The 21,651-nt window shown below is 50.8% G+C and overlaps 4 protein-coding genes across 4 annotated transcripts; all 4 read right to left on the bottom strand.

Moving 5' to 3' along the window:
- Positions 1–587: 587 nt before the first annotated feature.
- On the bottom strand, positions 588–2,162 carry BCR38DRAFT_382746 (cystinosin). The gene is made up of 2 exons (XM_040857434.1): positions 1,678–2,162; positions 588–1,601 (listed from the first exon to the last, which is right to left on the bottom strand). Exons 1-2 carry the CDS (start codon positions 1,823–1,825, stop codon positions 892–894), a joined length of 858 nt encoding a protein of 285 aa, XP_040721394.1. The 5' UTR covers positions 1,826–2,162; the 3' UTR covers positions 588–891.
- Positions 2,163–4,502: 2,340 nt separating this feature from the next.
- BCR38DRAFT_404840 (uncharacterized protein) lies at positions 4,503–5,313 on the bottom strand (the record flags this gene model as incomplete). The annotated part of the gene is made up of 2 exons (XM_040857891.1): positions 4,503–4,799; positions 4,909–5,313. The coding sequence occupies 2 exons, from the start codon at positions 5,311–5,313 to the stop codon at positions 4,503–4,505; spliced, it is 702 nt and encodes a 233-aa protein (XP_040721393.1).
- Positions 5,314–6,150: 837 nt separating this feature from the next.
- On the bottom strand, positions 6,151–8,016 carry BCR38DRAFT_21156 (nucleophile aminohydrolase). Its single transcript, XM_040854161.1, has 4 exons — positions 7,807–8,016; positions 7,652–7,747; positions 6,843–7,587; positions 6,151–6,789 (listed from the first exon to the last, which is right to left on the bottom strand). Exons 1-4 carry the CDS (start codon positions 7,819–7,821, stop codon positions 6,197–6,199), a joined length of 1,449 nt encoding a protein of 482 aa, XP_040721392.1. The 5' UTR covers positions 7,822–8,016; the 3' UTR covers positions 6,151–6,196.
- Positions 8,017–9,028: 1,012 nt separating this feature from the next.
- BCR38DRAFT_404838 (putative hybrid NRPS/PKS enzyme) lies at positions 9,029–21,566 on the bottom strand (the record flags this gene model as incomplete). The annotated part of the gene is made up of 6 exons (XM_040857890.1): positions 9,029–13,909; positions 13,969–14,433; positions 14,493–14,847; positions 14,900–20,282; positions 20,390–20,527; positions 20,603–21,566. 6 exons carry the CDS (start codon positions 21,564–21,566, stop codon positions 9,029–9,031), a joined length of 12,186 nt encoding a protein of 4,061 aa, XP_040721391.1.
- Positions 21,567–21,651: the final 85 nt, after the last annotated feature.

Here is a 21,651-nt window from a genome sequence, read left to right as displayed (position 1 = left end):
TGTGTGTTGGTGGTTGGTATTCACTTCTAAGAGGGTTCCGTCCCTTTATTTTGGAGACAAGACCTGGAAAGAAACAGAACGAAATCTTGGTGTAGAGTAGATATGTGCGTGTTTAGCGATTTTGCGTTTGTGTTTGAGCTTAAAAAGGGGATTTGATGATATTTGGATGACCAGCCGGCTTTCGGGACCAATTAATATTTAGAGCAATGTCTTCGTACTCTGGCAAGTATCGGTCATCCATCTACGCAGCCACCGCAACAGGCGGACTCGCCAATGGGCCCGGCTGGGCTGGATTGTTCATACCCCGTTAAACCGAGTACGAATATAAATGATTGTGGATACACTTGCACATCTGTTGACTCGTAGCCGCCTGTAATATTGAGCGGAGTGTATGGTGTGAAGCATATGAAGGATCAGTTTGTTGAAGAACGAACAGGGCTTTGTAAGCGTGATAATCCGGCTTGATATATACAGTTTCCTCGTCAGATACGTATGCTGCTGTGTCTTGGGAAGCTTTACCAAGGGCTGGAAACTATTCATGTGTGAACACGAGGGCAAAGCAGTCTGTAGTTAGACATTGAATTTATGTCAAAGATGGAAGATCGATAACGCATTAAAACATGGGCGCGTAGCCACGACCCCCTGCGTAGACTGCCGCCTTGTACCTGCACTACTTCTAGAAAGACAATTATGAGAAAATAAGATTCCTCCCAGTAAATTGTGCCTCTGGAATTGGGTCAGTTTTAAATCCCCCAGCCCCTTGCCAATTGATATACCTGAGTGGATATGCTAGATTCTAATATGGTATCCATCTATATAGTCCCCAACTTAATTTATTCACAAAACAGTACTTTGACCTTACTCCCCGCCTTCGCGAAAGCAGGCAGCCCTCTAATCCAGCCTCCTAGCATTTTCATTCGCATTACCCTCCCCACTCTCAAGTAACGCATCTCGTTCTCTATCTTTAGGCCCAGAATCGTCCGCCTCTTTGTACAAAACAAAATGCTGCGTGATGAAGCACACATCGTAAATCATACTGATATTCCCCAACGCAAACTTGGCCGGGTTCCCCGTAATCCCGCTCCAATCTCGAAGCAGCCACGAGTCGATGGACTGCTGGGCAATACTCAGCACACCGCCGGTGAAGTCGAGCAGGATCTGCGATATAGACCACCCCTTCGTGCTCTGGTTGCGGAAGTTGTACACGAGCTGCGGGAAGTATTTGATAAGTGTCACGAGCAGCTTCACGTACGAGATCATGTAGACGACGTCGAGCCAGGCCCAGGATGTTTGAGGGTCCGAGGTTGCCGGGTACGAGCCGATGACCATGAAGATTAATACCAGTACGGCGAAGATGGAGCCGCAGCCGACACCGAGCATGGAGCGGGAAGGCTTGGTGCCTGGAGACCGGTCGAAGCCCCAGACGCGCGGGAAGAAGTATTGCGAGGTAGTGATGATGCAGAGGAGGAGACCGTGGCCCGCGAAAACGACATCGTTGAATGTGACGGTCGGGGTCAGGTTGTGGTTGCGCTGGGCGTATTGTGCTCGGATGACGGGAGACCAGTAGAAGGCTGCGTTGGAGACTACGTAGGCCGTGAAGCCTGTCGTTGTGGCTGTGTCAGCAAGGCATGTAGCATATATATGAGGGTTTAGCTTGGTGTTGACATGAGGACATACCAAATGTGTTGATAAATGGAAAGTCTACCGTCGTGCCTGACGTGGACTTTCGGCTGTAGTTCAGCATGGGCTGACCGTAGAAGGAACAGGACCAGGCGATGGTGTATAACCAGCCGAACAAGTACGAAAGGCCTTCTAATAACTGCATCGTGGTGACGGGGCGATCGAGACAAGCGTCTTCTAATGGGTGTATAGGCTGCGCAATATCATACGACTATATCATTCCTATTGAGGCTGTCCGGATTGAGGCCCTGAGGGGTAAAGATTTGCAAGTGACACTGTCGCAATACGAGTGGTACACCGTATCCAGGCCAGATAATATCATGCGATAAATGTTGTATTGGGGTACATATCTGAAGTGAGCGACAGAGAGCAAGAACGCCTGCAGTCTAAAGGTAATGACGACAAATCTTCGAGCCAAGCGATGTGCGAAAGGAAGGAAGGAAGAGAAGTGGGATGCGGCCCACTTGACTCGGGACCGCGCCAGTCGCGAATGCCAAGACGGCTTGGCGATTGCCAAATGCGAGGATCAGATAAGATGCGCCCTGTCACCCCACATATCGGGCTTCCAGATGTGACTACTATACAGTAGTATGGAATACTCCCTCACAAGCTAGCTGCTGTCGTGTTTGGTTTCTAAAGCATCTGGAGTGACGCTTCGTAGGTCTTGCTGGCTAGCAGTGTCTGGGGCTAGCTTCGGCCTGCCAATGACTTCAGCTTTACAGATAACGTACCCCACAAGCAAGTTGGCCACTTTTTCTTGGCACCGTATGAATAACTTCAATAACTTAACTAAACTAAAAAATAATAATTCAAACTAATCGGAATCCTCTTCCTCGTACGTATCTTTATATCATTCTCACAAGTACGAGCATTATGTCCGGGCTCTCCGCAGATCCTACAGCGCCTCATACGACGACGACTTACACGTATATCATCCTGTAGCTGCTGTTCAATATCCCGTTGAGACTGCTTAATATCCAGCTGTGAAATCACATATTCCGGGTCGTATGGAATAAGTCCTGTCCCCCTGAAACCTGCCTGGATATTCGACTTAGTTATAGTCGTACGATACGCCCTATAGAATACCGAAAAGAAATCCTCCTTCGAGATATGGGTTATATGCGCCCGTATTAGGTCTTCAATTTCTTGACTAGATTGTCGAGTATCGCGTCGAGATAGTAGTCCGCGTTTTCGGTTAGCTAGAGTTGTACGAGGGACATTGTAGAGTTGGGCAGCGCGTCGGATGCTTAATTCGGGTTTCGATTGAAGCGCCTGACACGCTAGAATCATGTCGCTTTCTTTCCAATTCGATCCCATCTTGGTATGTGTAAAGATGTTAATTAAAAGGTTGTTCGTACGGTTCCAAGAAAAAGTGGCCAACTTGCTTGTGGGGTACGTTATGTGATGCGATTTATGAGCTAATCTTGTGACCTTCTCGCGTCATCAGCGCAAAGCCACGACGTGACTTATGACTTGTATGCTTTGACTAGTCTTTCTCTTCGAATTACGTGGTCGACTTCGACTATTTTCCTTCCGAGTGCTGACTCGTGTAGAATCACGGCTAAATGAAATATGAATCAAGTATTTGGGGGATCGTGTCAGTCACCCACCCATTTTAAGTCCAGCTTAAATGCACTACCGCAGGCTACCTTGCATTTCCCCGTTTCAACCAGGTCAGTCACACTGTCCAACTGTTGTTCCCCGTTCGCCTCACAACAAACCACCTCCCTGCAGAATTCCCCCCCAACCCAAACTTCTGGTTTCTTCAACTCAGCCGGCAACGTGATACTAAACACCATCTCCCCTTTCTTGGCCGTAGTTCACACCTCCTCCAGCGCATTATCCCCAATACAGTCTAGCATAAGATCAAATTTGCGACTTTCATCCCCCCACCTAAGCCCATAAATCCATAGTTGTATAGTCCAAAACTTCATTTGCTCCCAGTGACCTCACGAATTCCACATTAGAACACCCCCACGTGCCCACCACCTCCGCTTCTGTCCCCGCTCCCGCCCCCGCCCCCACCAGCTTCGCAAAATGCACAGCGAATATCCCCACTCCCCCAGCCGCAGCAGTAACGAAAATCCTCTTCCCCTTATTCCTATTCCTCCCTATCCCTTTCACGGTGGTGTTTATATTTTGACGTGGAGTCCAAGGATGGGAGTCGAAGGGGGGTGAGGGAGAGGGTACGGGTTTGGGAATTGTTTGGCATCGTGTGTTTAGAGCTTAGTATCCCTGTTCTTGATGAGTGATGGTTATATAATCTCGACTTTTGGTATACTGTCGTCGGTTGGCAGTGTCACCAGGTGGATGAGTATGCATCCACCAAGCCTTCTTAGCTCTCTTCCGCAAATCAAAACCAGCTATTACTACGTAAATGTATTGCTCCTCCCCTCGAGCAGTTGCTTCATGAGAAGCGAAACTCATATCAAAATTCTCATTTACGTAAGTGAAGTTGGAAGCCATTCATTCAGTAAGCATACTTCAATATTTTTTCGTGTACCAAAATGAATAAAAAGGGGGCATTTGATAGCTGGTGTGTTTCCTGTTGTGCGCACCGCTTATCAGACATGCAACTATATGTAGCGTACCTATGATTCAATACCAATTCCCTCTAGACAGCACCATTCGTCGCAGCATACACAATGTTGTCCGGTGGACTCAACTTAGATGCACCTCTTAAAATGATGATTGTCTTGCCTAGCTAATACCATCGCTGCTTGAAACTAGGCACCATGCCCGACTATTTCTGTATCCTTATTGCGCTCTTTGAACTTGACTTTTGACAACATCCGTCCTACAGTCCAATCCATTCTAACAACTCAATTGATGCCTCCGAAATTATCGCACAATTCATTAGTGAACTCCCAATAATCTCCATCATCGTCATCATCACCGCTAGGGGCCCAACCCAGACCAACCAGAGACCCCACTGGGGCCTTCATACTCCTCTCCAACCAACACAAATACTTCCTCATTCCCTCCCTCACCCCCCTCACATCCTCAAACGCGCCCAGCGCGAGCCTATTTCTGACTGGGTTGTCACGGCTATCCCACAGATGCAGCACCACCTCCTCGGCGCCTGTGAGCCACTTCGTCATGATGGGCCGGAGCAGCACCTTTGCCGTGGTCGATCCGCACCCGCATGTGCCACCGCTTGATGAGCCGGACCATGGCGCGGGAGCATACCCTGCCGATCTAGGGCCGCAGTCGGGGCTGGAGTCGCACCGGGACGACAGTGTCGACGACGAATTTGTTGGTTTGGCAGAGGATGGGGAGCGCTTCGGTGTGGATTTGCCTGTTGGCGATGAGGATTTGCGGGAAGAGGTATTTCGGGTGTACGTGTGGGTAGGCGCAGATGGGGAAGTTGATTAGGTTGGATGGGAAAGCGAGGAGGTGGGAGTATATTATCTGGCGGATGCCGATGGGGAGGTTCAGGAATTGTGTGAATTGAGTCTCGGTGGATGTTTCGGTCGTGCTTGTGTGCGAGGAGGTTTGGCTGGGCTCCGTGGTGTCTCGTGAGAGCAAGATTCTCGTGAACTCGGTGGGCGTGCTGGCATACGACGGTATGTCGATTTCCGTGTCACTCCCGCTTTCCGCGGAGAAGTCGCAAATGTCCAGCTGATTGGCCATTTATCTTGACATGTGTTGATAAGTCACATTTTATGTTGCATGCTGAATCAAACATCAGGTTATCAGAATGACGAATGGTCGACACATAACAGTATATGGATCTCGTGCTTGCACGAGACTGTGGCGGGAGAACACTGGGCTCGAAGGTCGAACATTGTCAGCAAACCTAATGCGTTTGTCTTCTCAAGTTTATCAGTTTGAGGAAAGCACACTCGCTTCTTGCGATATTGGAAGGCAGGCGCTTCCGGCCACGATCCAGAAATCCGAATAACTAAGTCCCAAGTTAGCCCGATTCATGCTTCAAGCTCCTGCAACCGACAATCCCAGTGTGATGAGAGCGAAGTCACAACCCTTCGAAGTCATGAACTGCAAGTTTAAGTCTGCGCCTTGCCCAGCTTACTTCCCTTGACGCAAGAAGTACAGAGTTGCCAGGCGACGAAGCTCTAGAGGACGAGATGAGTAGTAAAGCTACAATCCAATTCTATGCTTAAATTGCAGGATTCCTGGTAACAGAGATATTCTATGAGATCTCGAAATGGGCTCAGACCTCGCTATAATTTGGCCATGGAACAGATGCAACTCAATCCTAGATGATGATACTCGAGTACACGAAACTTGTTTGGCTTTACCTGTCAAACGAATTCTCATCGAACCCTCTTCACCAAACGCCTTGCCTTGCTTCACGAATCGGTCTAATAAATAACACACCTCTAATCATGACCTTTGAAGCCAATGCTTGCGTCAAAAAGAAGGTAGAGTATGACGTCGACCGGAGCTACTCTTCTCATTGATCCGATACGGAAATTAAGGAGCGCCGACCACACCCTGTAGAACGCTCCTCTCACATGCACATTCTCCTGCACACGACATCATCGGTGCCATTCTAGAGCGCAAGACCGAGGACGCGTGCTGCCTTCTCATTATTGCAGTATTCGCTCGCTCGCGTCGGACTCATAACCGGGCTATCTGGTATCGGAGGTTGGTGTTCGGTATCCAAATATTCAGCGGGGTGCGAGAATTCGCCCGTCATGAGCGAACGTCTTTTTTTCTTAATGTTCCCCTGGCTCGGTTGTTTGGCACCGATTTCAGGCCGCTGCGGCAACAGTGTGACTGTCCGCAGGTCGGGGCCACCATTAGCCGTCTCCGAGATCGACAGTGGTGTTTGTTTGCGCGCAGGTCCGGGCACAGGGATAGAAAGAGTGGTAGGCTCGGGTGCGCGGCTGAGAAGGTTGAGAGGAAGCAGGGGCCCAAAGACGCGCTTCTGGGAGTCGGTATCCGGGTTAGGGGTGGATAGAGGACTAGACATGACCCGCGTTGCGGCCTTTTCGTTTGTCGTAAGACCCTTGGTGGTTGCAAATGCCGAGGATCGTTTGTGGTAGGGATCCTTCGCCGAGAAACCGTCTTCGATAGGTTGGACCATGACTGACTGATGGTGAATTGTGAGGAGGGAGTTGGTGGGAACGTTGACCCAGTTTTCTACTGGCTGATCAGCAATACTATCCTCGAGAAAACCAGTGCAGTGTGCTTACCTCGCTCAAAAGTTAGAGGTTCGCTGGCCACGAGCACGATGTCGGCGCCCTTATCTCGCCGCTCCATCTGGTAATCCCGGTCATTCGAAGGAGCGGGTCTCGTCTCCCACTGGGTGCCTGAGGAATAGTACAAGCTCGCGGCCTCGTCCGTCTTGCTGCTCACATACCTCGTGCACAGAATACTATCTCCGTCAGTCACAGCGAAGTTGAGCAGACTTCGCGTGTCGACGTTCTCGCTTTGAACAATGCTCTCGGGAATGCTAGTGGTGAGTTCGTTGATGACCTCGATGGTCTGCAGAAGTGCCTTGCGCAACACGGTAGGACCAAAGCCGTTCTTGGGTCGGGAGCTGGGATCAACACCCAGGCGTTCCAGACGGTCGAGGAACAGAGCAAATGCCCACTCACTGTCGGTACCACCCTGAACACGAAGGTACCACTTGTCATGAAGTCTCTCGGCCAACTTCCGTTTAATATGTTTCCATCCTCCCAGTCCACCGTTGTGCATCCACATCAAGCTGCCATGGTAGAACGGGTGGCAGTTGTCCTCGCTCAGCGAACCTTCCGTAGTAGCTCTAACATGGGCGAAAACTAGGTGGGAGGCCGTCTTGGAGGCTATGCGATGCAGGTTGGTGCAGTTCCACGCGGGGATGGTGGAAGTGAAGAGGCACGGAGCGGCACCTAGTTTGGGGTCGGTGTACCAGCCAATGCCAAAGCCATCAGCATTGTTCTGGCCTCGTCTGGTATCCTACACACCGCGCGAACATGGATCAGCGATGGGGGTTTCCGGATAGCGCAGGACAACGACTTACCAGTCGCAAACGGGAGTCAAACGATTGCTTCAAGATGGAGTGCGTCGGGTCGAGGATGAGCTTCGAGAGCAGGATCTCGTCGCTGCCGCGGAAAACCTGCAAAAGTCGGATGTAAGCCCATGGACAAGCGCTTGCGTGACTCAGGCGACGCGTACTAAGAATCGGCACATTACAAGTGTGATGTGTCTGGATTGTTCGATGAAGGAAGCGGTAGCATGGCGGTCTGAAGTACTACTTAGGTGGAGGGGTTATAAGTCAAATATAAATTCGGGCAGCGCACACTTCGTGTTGGCGTTTCTTTTTTGTTGTGGTGCCCAATTGTGTCTTGGGTTCGCTCAATAGGTTGCGGAATTGGACACCGTTGTTTGCTTCTTTTGGGGCTGACGCAACATCACGCTATCACGCCTTCCCTCCGGGTTCTGTGCTGGGGCTGCGCGCTTTAGCCCCAAGCACAGGCCACTCGACCCGCCCGGCTGGAGACGTTAGGGGTAATTTCAGGGCTGAAGTGGATGGATTCTGTCACCCCCGCTGTACAAACACTTCACAATTTCACGATAATGCTACCTCGGCTGCTTCCATACTTCCTGAATAGGCTCGTTACCCTGAGACTTGACGGTAGAGCTGAATTTCTCCGTGTTGTGCAAGCATGATCCAAGTTTTGGAACGAACACTTCGATTTTCTTGGCACGCTGATTGCTGCTCTGTGTTGAACAGTCCATCCACCTCACGTGGGAAAGCAGATGCGGATCTCGTCTTACGTTCGACAACGCCGTTTGAAACGTGGTCATGGTAATGATGCTGAATACCAGTATCCGCACGCATGCTGCGCTCACATGCATCATGTACGTCAAGTCGTTTGCTTGACATGGCAAGCCTATCGATCTGTGGCCTGTCAAGTAGATCCTAGCTGCAGCTTGCCGCGCCTCACGTACTCGGGTCTGTCCAGAGGAAGCACAATTATAAAGTTGTGTCGTGGCAAAGGCCACCCGTAAATTTGGAGAACATGGCAACAAACTTTTCGAAATGAGTCTGTTTCATGTTCAAGGCGAGCTTTTTTGGGGCATCTATAGTCTCTTCAGGATGGCATTTCTCGTAACGAGATTCCATCTTGCAGGCAGCCGAAATACTTGCTTGTTAGTTCAGCCAACCTGCTAGACCACCCATCATTACAGGGATGGTCCAAGGGCCTGTCCATCCACGATGCTTGGGTATATTATACGTATCACTCAATAATGTTGATGGGCCCGTGGTCCGCCCTTGCATCACAGAGGTCGAAGGCTCTCGGTTTCGAATATCGAGCTCAAACTTAAAGCTATATTTCAATGTATGTTTCGTAAGCTGTCTTGATGCTGTGTAGGGCCAGGTACCCGAGATCAACTACGCAACCGTACATGTTCGGCGACCGTTCTGTAGTAATGGTGCCCGAATCACACCTTTGGAGGCTAATATGAACGAAGCCACTACCTTGTCCAAACCCTTTTCCACTGCACCAGAAACCCATTCTTGTGGTGCCCAGATTTCGAACGACCCAACCGCTGAACCTTCCAAGTATTCCCTGAGTTGGTTCACCGGAATAACCTTCTCACCGCTTTGGTGTACGTAGACTAAGCCACTGCCAGAATCTCTCTGCTCGCTAAGTGTGCTTGATATCACACAGCTCGCAATCGCCTTCGATACAGTGTCGACGTGAATGAAATCAAACGCCCCCGTGGAGCCCGTCAGGTCAGGCACGGCCTTCATCAATCTAGAGTACCTCAGCACGCTGTGCACAATATCTAGCGCCAGAACATCGTCAGCGGTGATGCTGCTAGGCCGATGGATCCAGATTTGCCCTTGGAAGCGCTTGTGGACGTTCTCGAGGATCACTTCGCTCGCCCACTTGGACGCCACGTAGCCGTCCGAGCCGTCGGTCGGGGGCCAGAACGCCGCCAAGGACGACTCGGGCTGCGACAAAGCTCCGCTGAGACGCGCAACACCGCCAGTAGAGATGTAGTGGATGGGGATGTGGCCATGCCGTACAGCCAGACGGGCCAGCTCGACTGTGGAGCCGACGTTGGCTGCTCGTAAGCTGCGGTAGTTCTTCATGTGCGACACCTCGGCTCCGTTGTGGATGATGACGTCGACGTTGGTGAAGAGATCATCGAGTTCCGCTTGGTTCATGCCTAGATTCGGGAGCGCGAGGTCTCCAGAGTGATATACGACCTTCGGCGACTCTACCCCCGACGGTCGTCGGGCTCCACCTTGAGCATTGGAACGGGTTGCAGCGCAATGGACGCGGGCGACTTGGGGAAGGTGGACTAGCTGCCGCAAAACGGCAGTCCCCAAGAAGCCTGTCGCGCCTGTCAGGAGAACGGCAATACTCTTTGTACTACGCGCCGGGGTTGCATGCCGATTCACGGAGCGTGGTGATGCGAACATTGTATCATCCAGCTCTGTCTCCTTCTTCCAGTCGATGTGGATAAGATTCGAGTTGCCTGCGAGCCGCGCGGCTTGCAGCTCGAGGGTGCTGGCTTGGAAGAGCTCAGGAAGGGACAGATCCACTGCGAATGCTCGACGAATCTCAGACTTGAGAGGTAGCAGAAGCAACGAGCTACCACCAATAGCGAAGAACTCGGAGCTGCGACAGATGGGCGTTGACGAGGAGATCTTACCCAGCACACTCCTCCAAATATCTCGCAGGCACGCCTCATGCTCGGTGAGCTGGCCGCTGACCTCCCCATCAAGAGAAACTTCCGGCAAAGGCAGAGCTGCCAACTTGCGGCTGTCAAGCTTACCCCTTTCTGTCACTGGGAGTACATCCAAGGGAATGATCACTACTGGCCGCATGTACAGTGGTATCGGGAGCTCCTGGTTGAGCTGAAGCAAATAGTTATGCTTGTCGAGAACTTGGCTGGTCCTTGAGAAGACGACATACGCGACAAGTTGTTGGTTGCTGGGGTCGTCACCTCGGAGGAGGACGGCTGCATCCACGAGGCTGCCTCGTGATGCTTGGACGAGGGCTCGGGAGATGTCATCCAGCTGGACACGCATACCTCTGATTTTGACCTGGTCGTCTCCATCCATGCGTCCGCACATGACAATGGAGCCATCGGAGAGCATTCGACCTTTGTCGCCGGTGAGGTAAAGCCTGTCCAGCCCCAAGGCTTCGTCGAGAGAAGTAGGATGCTTGAACTTGCTCTCGGTAAGCTGAGGCAGGTTGAAATACTCAGTCGCGACCCCTGATCCAGTGATTGCGATTTCGCCCGGCCATCCAATGGGAACAGGAGTGCACTCATGGTCCACGATGTAAGTCCCGTAATTGGCCAGAGGCTTTCCTATCGGAACGCTGAAATCGTCTGTGTTGGCATCGCTCAACGATACTACATGCATGGAGGAGCATATTGATGCTTCAGTGGGGCCGTACGCGTTGACAATCCTCAGATCATGCAGGTTGAGACTGCGGAACTGGTCTAGGAGATTTTTCGTGAACGTCTCGCCAGCGACCATGGCAATGCGCCACGACGAGCACCTCAGAAGTTCCTGGAACCCATACCTCAATATTGACTGCATCTCCGAGACAATGAACACGCTGCAAGTGATGCCCTCTCGTTCCATCAGAGCAGCCAGTTCTGCCGGGTGGTTGCGGTTGTCGCCCATGATCAACGTACCGCCGTTGACAAGCGCGATGAAGATCTGAAAGATCGCGGCGTCAAACCCTTGCCCACTCTGTTGCAGCACGACTTCTCGGCTTAGCTGAAGTCTCTCGGAGGCACCGAGAATGGTAGTCCTGATGTTGGCGTTGGTGAGAGGAATTCCCTTTGGCTTGCCAGTCGAGCCGCTAGTATACAATAACATCGCGAGACCGTCTGAGGCTGAAATATCTTCGACTTCTTGTGCCGCTGGAGGCACTGTATCGAGAGTAACGAGCTTGATCTGTTGAGTGATTTCAGAAAGTCTGTGAAGCTTTTCAGCTCGTTCTGCGGTCGCCCCGTGGTAGAGTAGTAATGTCGAACCAGATTCTTCCAGGATATCTCTTAGTCTCTCATCCGTGCTGCGGATATCAAGAGGTACATATACTGTGCAAATGCGAAGAATGGCGAGGATAGTAGCAATAGTGTCTATGCCAGGGTCAAGCAGGACGTAAATGCGTGATGAGGAAGCTGCCCCGGCACTCAACAGCGCCGCGCAAATAGCGCTAGCCCTTTCTGACAGCTGCAAGTATGTTTTGGTATTTCCCCTAAGATCTTTGACGGCAAGAGCTCCGGGATCTCGATTTATCCACGTATTCATAATCTTCGAGAGAGTATCAACCGAAGGGGGTGCAAGCTCCATCTTGGGTCCTGTACCGAGAGCCACCGCTTGCTGCGCCAAAGTGGCGTCAAATATGGAGATGCTACCAACTGACCGAGTGGTGTTTTTGGACAACGCTTCGAGCAAGTGAACATACGTGTTGGCGAGCAACTCTGAACCTTCCTGGTCATATAGGTAGTCCTGGAGAGAAAAAGTAAGCATCGCTGCGCCGTTGTCCAGCTCATCGACGGAGATGACAAGATCAAAAGGGGTTTTCGCGTCAGCGTATTCCAAGAACTTCACATCCACTCCCTGCATCGGAGATGTTCGACTTGCTCCCATGCGGTAGTTGAAAACCACCTGGAAAAGCGGCGTCTCAGTCGTTGAGGTCGAGATGTCACATGCTCGTAGAATTTCCACGGTTGGGACCCCAGATTGTGCCAAAGTCGCATACGCCTTGTTTCGGGTGGTCTGAAGCACATCGCTGAACTTCTGCTCGCCATCTATGCGGAAGAGTACGGGTAGGATCTCCAAGAAGAATCCTATGGTGTTGCTGAAGCTCTGGTCGGAACGATTTGCATCGACCATGCCAATACACAGGTGTTGGGTATCCAGCAGGCGGTGTAGTAGGACTTGGAAAGTCGCAAGGAAAAAGTGAAACGAAGTGGTTCGCGAAGCCTGACTCGCCTTCTTCAGTGCGCTCACCAGCTCGGCACTCACGTGCGTAACGACGTCTCGAGCCGCGTAGCGCGTCAAAGACTTACGGGTACTGACTTTCGCAAATGGGAAGAGCGGCAGTGGATCAACTGGCTCGCGGAACTCGTTTTGGAAGAACTTGAGTCTCTGGGAATATGCTCCATAGGTCATGTCCCGTTGCTGTTTCCGAGTGAAGTCAATGTACGTATTTGGCAGTGACTTGAGAGATGACACTGAACTTGGATCGTTGTAGAACTTGGCCAGATCTTCTTGGAATATCTGCCAGCTGACGCCGTCCATGATGATATGGTGGTATCCAAAGATGATGGTATGGGAATCATGACCGTGCGATAAAACCGTAGCAATGAAGGTATCTCCCGTCGTTAGATCATAGCGATATTCGTGAGTCCGAGCGAACACCTCCTGGACATGTGTCGTACCACTCATTCCAGGTATCGACCTCAGCTTGAAAGGGGATTTCTCAATTATGCCATGCTTGGGTTGTCCATCTTTTTCGTCGGTAAAGAAGATGCTGCGGAGGGTTTCATGAGTCTGAGTCACGGCCTCGAGCGCCTTTTCCAGCCTGGGCATATCGAGCTTGCCTGATAGCTCATAACATGCAGTGCAGTTCAAAACAGTGGCATCATCCAAATACTGAGACAGGTATAGTCGTGCCTGACCTAATGACAATGACTCTGCGCGAAGGGGGATTGCTGGAGAGGACTTTCTATTCCCAACGCCTAGCGTCATGATAGGGGTAGTTGGCGACGTAAGATGGCCATTTCCATTCACACCTGACTGAGACAGTGGTCCTGGAGACTTATTCGTGCTCGAAGTACCATCTTTTGGTGCATTTTCAGGTCGTAATCCGTTGGAATTTGCGTCCACAAGTAGTTTGGTCCGAGTCGTTTGCGAGGTTAATTGATCATCTCGAACCAGATCTGACTGAGGTAATGGTTTCGTAGGTCCTGTCGAGATCAAAGCATGATTAGACAGCCTATTTTTAGGTAATGATCCACTGGAATATTTATCAGTGGATAATTCGTTCCAGTCGCGACGTTTGGGAGGCGACGAATCTTGAGCTTTGATGGCTTCAGGCTGTCTTCCTTGGAAGGAAACAGATGAAACCACCTCAGCGCATATTTGCTTGATAGACGACACTCCAAGAATCTTCAATACCGGAACATCATATGACGTCTCAGCAAATATCCAATTTCGAATCTCAACGGCAATCAAGGAGTCGATGCCGAGGTCGATTACCGGAACATTTGTATGTATACTCTCGACAGGCAACTGGTTTGCTTACTGTTAGCCCTTTCAAGTGGATTTCCATGACAAAAAACACTGCTAACCTTGAGTGAAGACGCCAGGTACGTCAAGAGAGCCTCTTCCATGATTTGAAGGGCACCATCCGGTCCACGACTATCTGTGAGCTTTTGCTTGAGAGTCTTCTGAACACTGTTTGAAGAACCATGGCCTGCTCGCGGAGAACCAAAATATTTTGTGACATGTGTAAAGAGCGGGCTCTTATGCCAGAACGGGCTATGGCCTGAGGTGTTCTTGTTTGTCTCCAGTCCCGTGATGATTTCTGGAGACTCATCACTTCTGCCGACGAGTATTGCCTCGGTTAGGAGTTGATGAAGGTCCCGCTCGGACACGGGCATGTAATCCAACTTTCTCAAAATCGTCTCCATGGCCCCAAAACCCTCGCCAACATCCGTTCTTTGGATGTAACCGATACCGATGATCATTCCAATGTCGATTACTGATGCAGCAAGATTGCGGGCTCGTCTCTGCGAAGCCAAACCGACCATGAACTAAAACAAAATCAGCCACGCCGAGAGTAACGCCTAATTCAACCCATCATTCAACTTACATTATTAGCTGCTGCATAGTTGGCTTGGCCGCGCTGGCCAGTGACTGCAGAAATTGACGAGAACAGGATGAAGAAGTCGAGGTCGTCAGCAGAGAAAACCATGTCCAAGATCAATGAGCCGTCAACCTTTGGCTTTAGTACTTTCTGAAAAGTTTCAAAATTCATTTCAACAAAGAAACTGTTTCCCATCGCCATCGCGCCGTTAGCCACGCCACCAATGGGCGGCATAGTGCTGAGAATACGACGGCGGAGGCCCACAATGTCTTGCATCTTAGTGACATCTGCTGCCTCAATCGAAATGTTGGCGCCCTGTCTCTCTAGCTCATCCTTCCATGATGCTCGCTTGTTAGGATTCCTGTGTTAACTATTAGTGTAGCCCAAATGCTATCATCAGATGTAACACGTACCGGCTCGTAACCACAACATGACGCGCACCGTTTCCGACCATCCAGCGGCATATGGATTGACCAATCTGCCCACTCAGCCCTACAAGCAGATACGTCTTATTCGGTGAAAATAAGTGGCGTGGATCCGCGGGTCTTCGAGTCAGTGTGATGTTCTGAGCCCCTGTCCAGTCAACAACAACATTTGCATGTCTTTTGGCCCCTTCCCTGACTAACGCCGAGGCCTTCACCACGCTGGTACTATCGAATGTCTTCTTAATAGTTGGTCCAATCTGCTTCACATAAGCCGAGGCTGCTGAGAGTATCTCTTGTGGTACTAGATCATCAGCGTCGAGATTGTCGAAAGAAGCAACAACAGCGTTGGCCGGAAGAACTTGTTGGATAGCTGAAAGTCTGCTTGCATCACTCTTATGTCCCAGGTGAATGAGTAACCTCGTCCTAGGAGGAATCACTGACTTCATCTCCTTACTTGAGGTATGACGCCCAATCTCGATGTGATTTATGTGAAGACCAGCACAGCTTGGCTCTGCCTGGCAGTTAATGAATGAAAATTTCCTATTCAACTTATTCCCAAGTCTTTCGAGGGAAGCAGATATATGCTCGTCAATCTCATAAAGCAGAGTGGTGTATCCAGCGGGCATAGCTTTCTCGATGACTCGTGCCTTGACCTCGCTTAGCAGGCAGATGAACTCAGGGAGAGTCATGGTGTTCTTGCCCTGTCCGTCATCAAGTCGAATAGTCCACATGCGTGGTACTGTGATAAAAGACGAGTTGGAAGCTGACAGCGCCAAGAATCGTGTCCCTTCTTCTGCGTATCCAATGCAGCAGAACAGTTGCTTTTCTTGGTAATTGGGTATGACAGGATCAAAGGAACAAAATTCCACTCTCAACGTGATCTGCTCAGAGCCCGCAGCAATCTCGGCGAGGTCTGAGCAGTGTTGAAGTGCCTCCTCAGCCGTGTACACAATTTCACCAGTATTGCGCTGAGAACGAACGAGAGAGACGGGCTGTTTCCCAGCGAGAGCTTGGATCTCGACTTTTCGCCTAAGGGAGTTGAGACGATCATTGCGCTCCTTGTCGAGGAAGAGTCTTGGAATGAGAAGTCTACCGTTCTCGACCGCCAGTTCCGGCTCAATGCTCCACAGATGCGAATTTTTCGAGCTTTCGTCTCTCGTAGCGGCGCATACAATAAGCCGAAGAAAGCTCTCTGTAATGAGTGACTCGCTACCATCCAACGTATCCAGATCGAGGAACTGTAGAAGCTTATGTGGGTTCTCGGACTGGAACGTCCTCCCCAGTCCGATGGTACCACTCTGATATGGGCTTTGAGATCTTGCACCTTGAGTAACCCAGAGAATCGTTTTGGTCCCCTCCAACAGATGTTGCAGGCTTTTGAAAGCAGGAGCATTCAGATGCTCAAGCACCGGGCGATCTAGGTCAGTCAGACTCAAAACAGCTTCAACATCATCAATTCTTTGACTCCCCACGTCAGCTAGGGATTCAACAGTTATGACCACTCCGTTCCACACTCGGCTTAGTTTACACTGTACGAGGTGGATGAAATTGGCGACCCTAAGCGAGGAACCACCCAGAACAAGAAGTTTTCCGCTTGTATGAATGCCTGACGTCGAAGAAAACGGAGCTCTAAAAAAGCTAACTCGTCCATCCAGTGCCTGTGATACGACGACAGAATATGTATGTTTCTCTGGGAAGTTGTCAAATGCTATGGAATCAACGCCAGAGAATCCAGCATTCTGAAGGATAGTGTGTGTTTCCTCGCGGTTCGCATTTGTCAATTTCGGCTGCACCGATGCGTCCTCTTCGTTCACTGAGGGCGGAGCTGCTAGCAAGTAGAATGGAAAGCGCAGGTGATTTCCAGTTCCGGCCATCATGACCAGAAAGCCTCCTGGCTTCAGTAGACTTCGAATCGTCTTCAACGTGGCTTTCTGCTTCCTGATAGCCTTATGAACGATAACCACATCGAAAGGTTCAACAGCGACGGCATCTTCCAACTCTCCTATGCCCTTTTCAATGTCGAGAACATGAAACTTGAGTCTCAAATGATCTGAATTGAGATGCCCCTGCATCTCTTCGATCGCCTCCGCCGATCCATCCACAATAGTGTAAGAGTTCAAGGCATGTTCAAGTTCCTGACACACAGATCGTACAAGGCTGGCTGAGGATGGGCCGACTTGGAGAATCCTCAAATTTGAGTAGCGATGTGAGATTTGTCTGGTTGCGCTAACCATATGCATGTGAACCTGTGCAAAACCTAGTCCTTGGTTGTGCCACCGATTCATAAGCTCACCCAACGATGCTGGTGCTTGAGCTCCAGCCGGGGCTAACTCCTGTGAGCCGTTCAAGAGTTTCTGTCCGATCATGTTGACTAGCACCATGTCTATGTGCTCTCCGAACTCCTTCAAGATAGCTATCATTTCGGATGTGGTTGGTGCCCTTGCACCACGATCCGCCGCAGTTTCAACCAAACCAAATAAGCCTGGGATCTGCTTGGCTATTTCATGGAAGGACTTGTCCGCTCGAAGTCTCGACAGGTAGTAATGAACTGCCTGTTCACAGGCATCAACAACACTCAGCTCATATGGAGAGGCAAAGCGCTGCTCTGTCTCAAAATCTGCCCCAGAAAGGATGTCCTGTTGCCACACCATCTTCATGTATAGCAATTTGTCGTCCTTTTCAGAGGCGGGAAGGAAAGTGCTCATTGTAAAATCTTCGATTCGTATTTCTAACTGACCGGTACTGGAATTGTAGATGTTCATATCGCCTGTCATTGCCGGCAAAGTGGCTTGGAACCCAGGTGTAAACTCGGTGAGTTGTGCGTTGACCGTCACCGAGTTGACCCCAGGAGTAATGCTCGATGTCGGAGCGCACGTTATGCGGCCAATCGTTGTGGGCATAAACGCTGTCCATAGCGAGCCATCTCGAGGAGCGGCAAATGCAGCGAGAAATGTCTGAAAACAGGCATCGAGCCAGGTCGGGTGAACTGGGATTGACTTGCCCACTTCTTCATCAATCGCGACGACGGCGGATGCCGTGTCCATCCGTCTCTCCGCAGAAGTTATAGCCCTAAACGATCCGCTATAACCGAGACCAATCTCGCCTAGTGCCTCATAGAACTGATTGATGTTGACCGGCACGAGCTCAGACTGAGGACTAGACGCTCTCGAAGGAAATGAGAGAGAGGAGTCGAATTCATTGCTTGCAAGGGAGATACGTATATCTCCTGTGGCAGCAGTCCTCAGATGTCCATCCTCCACTGTACCCGCACTGAGGCTGAACTCTGCCCGAATCATGTTTCTTTTGCCCTTACTGGAATCGAGATCACTGCGTAGAGATAGCAACGTCTCAGTGCCTCCCGAGGATTCGTCCAAGACAATTGGTCGTAGGATGGAGATGTTCAAAAGCTCTATGCTCTCCACGGGCTTTCCTCTGCCGATGACCTTAGCAGCCTCCAAGGCCATGACACAATATGTAGCTGCAGGGACGATGATCTGATTCTGTATACGATGATCTCGCAACCAAGGCATCTCGTCTAGTTTGAAGAAGTTTCGCCACCTTGGCTCATAATCTGTATCATCCGGAGTTCTGTTGCCAAGCAGCTCATGAGGTCGGTCGACTCTGGATCTGACCTTCTTGTTGAGTCTGGATTCCCGGTACAAGATCTGCTTGTGGTCCCACGGATAAGTCGGTAGATCCGGCAAAGGAGTGTTGTCTATGTAACCGTTGCTTTCTTCGAAGGCTGATGAATAGCCGCTGAAATCGACACAGCTAGGTCCCAGGTGTGTCCAAACAAGACCAAGAGCATTACTAAATGCCGTAATGTCGTCCGCCTTTCGGTCTAACACACCCGAGTAAGGGACTTCGTAGCCAAGTTGGCGTCTCATTGTCTCAAGTGTCGGCCCTCTCAAGGCTGGGTGTGGCCCGACTTCCAGGATCAGATCGAGGGCTCCTCTGCCATCATCCAAAGCACGCTCCAGTGCTTGTGAAAAGAGCACTCTTCCGATCAGGTTGTCTGTCCAGTATGCTGCCTGCAAATCAGTGTCATGATCAGAAGTCATTGTCCTGCTGTCATCATATACACTCGATACCCAGGCAGTGGTCTCGCTGCCTGGGCCAGCTCGAATGTCACAACTTTCGAGCTGGGCAGTATAAGGTTCCGCACAAGGCAACATGTGAGACGAATGGTAACCCGTGTCAACTTGTAGCACACGATTGAATAAACCCTCGGCGTCCAGTATTTTCTTGGCCTCCATGACAGCGTCTTTGTCGCCGGCAAGCGTCACGCTCTTGGGTGAGTTGCTGGCAGCTACTGTGAGACGGTCTTGCATCTTGGCCGTAGAGCAGAAGTTGATTCCCTCTTCATATCCAAACCCAACTGCAATCATGCCACCTCTCCTCCCGTCGGGACCAACGGCAAGCTCGCAGACTATACCACGGTAGTACGCAATTCTCACTGCGTCCGTAGCAGAGATTTTGCCTACAGCAAACGCAGCGCCGATTTCACCGCCTGAATGACCGACCACGGTGTGAAACGTGATACCTGCCCGAGAGAGTAAACGCACAAGCCCTACTTGAACGGCTGCGCAAAGTGGCAGGGATAGTTCGGCGTCACTCATGCGCGACTGTGCAGGCGGCGCCATCAACTCTTCTGTCAGAGACCATGCCGGCGGATCGGGAAGCTGGGCCAGTGATTGCTCCATGGCCTCGATGGTTTCTCTAAACAAAGCACACTTTTTCATCAGATTTTGGCCCATGCCTGGCCATTGTGCACCCTGTCCCGTGAAGACGCCTAGAATTCGAGGACGCCTGTTCTGGTCGAACTCTATAGCAGGGGACCGAGTGCCGATTTCTGTGCCAGGGCTCCCGCGGACTTTAGAGAGCTGTTTGGTGATTGCCTCGAGTATGTCTTGTTTCGACGTCTCGGCGAAAGCTATTCTAACAGGAAGGGTTGAACGATGAGAATTCAGAGTCTTTGCCAGGCGTTGAATCGGAACATCGGTGTCCTCCAGATAGCTTGCATATCTCTCCAGCATTGCAACCAGTGCCGATGCCGAGCTAGCTGAAAAGATAAGGGGGGTCGGGACAAAATCAGCAATTGGCAAGACGGCAGCTCGAGCCACCGACAGTGCTTCCGGCATTCCCCATGGTCCAGTGTCATGTATCTCGGGAACGTAGCTTTCCATAATTGCATGGCAGTTGGTGCCACCGGAGCCAAATCCATTGATACTCGCCCGAAGCGGATGATTTGGAGGAACTGAAGGCCATTCTTGTGGACTCGTACTTATTTGAAGCTTGTCATAAAAAGGCTTCACGCTGGGGTTGAGATGGTGAAGATGTTGATTTGGCGGAATGGTCCCGTGTCGCATGGCTAGGAGCACCTTCAGTAGTCCCGCAATTCCAGCGGCTTTGGCGTTGAAAGTCAAGTCAGTCCTCGAAACATAGTAAAATTATCTTCAGTAGGATTGATATACTTACTTCCTTCAGTGTGACCGATTATTGTCTTGATTGACCCTACAGGCATAGAGGGTGTACGGTCAAACTCATGGCCAGGCGGAAAGAATGTTTGGCTTAGGGCAGATGCCTCTCGGGGATCTCCAGCCTGTGTGCCAGTACCTGCATCGTACAACTAGTTAGTAAGAAACCATTACATATTTCTGCAAACCGTGTGTACTGAAAGAATTAACCCACCATGTGCTTCAATGTACTGAGGTCGATCCTCAGCTCTCAGAATATCCAGTCCCGCATTTTTGTAAGCCGTGCTGATCAAGGCTGCCTGCGCCTCGGCACTAGGCAAGGCGATACCTACTGTACGACCATCCGAGTTGATGCACGTTTCTCGGATGAGTGCGTCTATTCGATCACCATCTCTAAGAGCTTGAGATAGCGTCTTCATGAAGATTGCACAAATGCCTTCGCCTCGCGCGTACCCATCTGCGGCCTGGTCCCACATCTGAGACCAGCCTGAAGGGGATAGCAGATGAAGACTTGTAGCCGCAAGATAGGCATCAGGCCCCAAGATCAAGTTCGATCCCGCCACGCACGAAGTTGTGCACTCGCCGTTCCGTAAACTTTGAACACCAAGATGGACGGCCGCTAAGCTTGAAGAGCATGCCGTGTCGACGGATATAGAGGGGCCATGCCAATCGAAGAAGTACGACAGCCGATTAGAGAGCAGTGCGCGCGAGGTCCCTGTTATCATGTACTGAGACATATTCTCAACATCACGCGTTTGGGTGTCCGTATAGTCAGCCGACATAGCGCCTACATAGGCGGATGTCTGGCTTCCTTTGAGCCCCTGTAGCGTGAGTCCCGCATTTTCCATAGCCTCGTAGACGACCTCAAGCAAAAGCCGCTGCTGCGGGTCGATGGCCTCAGCCTCTCGAGGGGCGATACTGAAAAATCCACAGTCGAAGAGTCGTGGGTCCTCTTCAATAAAATATGACTTGGTGACATTGATGGCTCCGTGGCGTTCGCCATTTGGGTGGTAGAAGCCATCAGCATTGAAACGCGATTCCGATGGTACCGTCTTAGTCAAGTCTCGCGGCGAGCGCAGCAATTCCCACAGCTTTGATGGCGACGTCGAATCCCCTGGGAATCGACATCCGCTACCGATGATAGCTATGGGTTCTTTGGGTGGGTGTTTGTACGCCATGGTTTCTGAGGTAAACAGAAGAACGGGAAAATAGTCTTCTGAATATCCTCATGAAACAAAGGGGGTATGGTTCGTACAAAGCAGT

The sequence above is a fragment of the Pseudomassariella vexata genome, assembly GCF_002105095.1.
Source record: "Pseudomassariella vexata strain CBS 129021 chromosome Unknown BCR38scaffold_1, whole genome shotgun sequence".
NCBI lineage: Eukaryota > Fungi > Ascomycota > Sordariomycetes > Amphisphaeriales > Pseudomassariaceae > Pseudomassariella > Pseudomassariella vexata.
This window is presented reverse-complemented; position numbering and strand designations above follow the sequence as displayed.

Coding starts and splice junctions, on each gene's coding strand:
- BCR38DRAFT_382746 (XM_040857434.1), bottom strand. CDS start 1,825: ATGCAGTTATTAGAAGGCCTTTCGTACTTGTTCGGCTGGTTATACACC. Junction 1,602..1,677: donor TCCATTTATCAACACATTTG/GTATGTCCTCAT, acceptor CCACAACGACAG/GCTTCACGGCCTACGTAGTC.
- BCR38DRAFT_21156 (XM_040854161.1), bottom strand. Junction 7,588..7,651: donor TTGACTCCCGTTTGCGACTG/GTAAGTCGTTGT, acceptor CGCGGTGTGTAG/GATACCAGACGAGGCCAGAA. Junction 6,790..6,842: donor ACCTCTAACTTTTGAGCGAG/GTAAGCACACTG, acceptor ATCAGCCAGTAG/AAAACTGGGTCAACGTTCCC.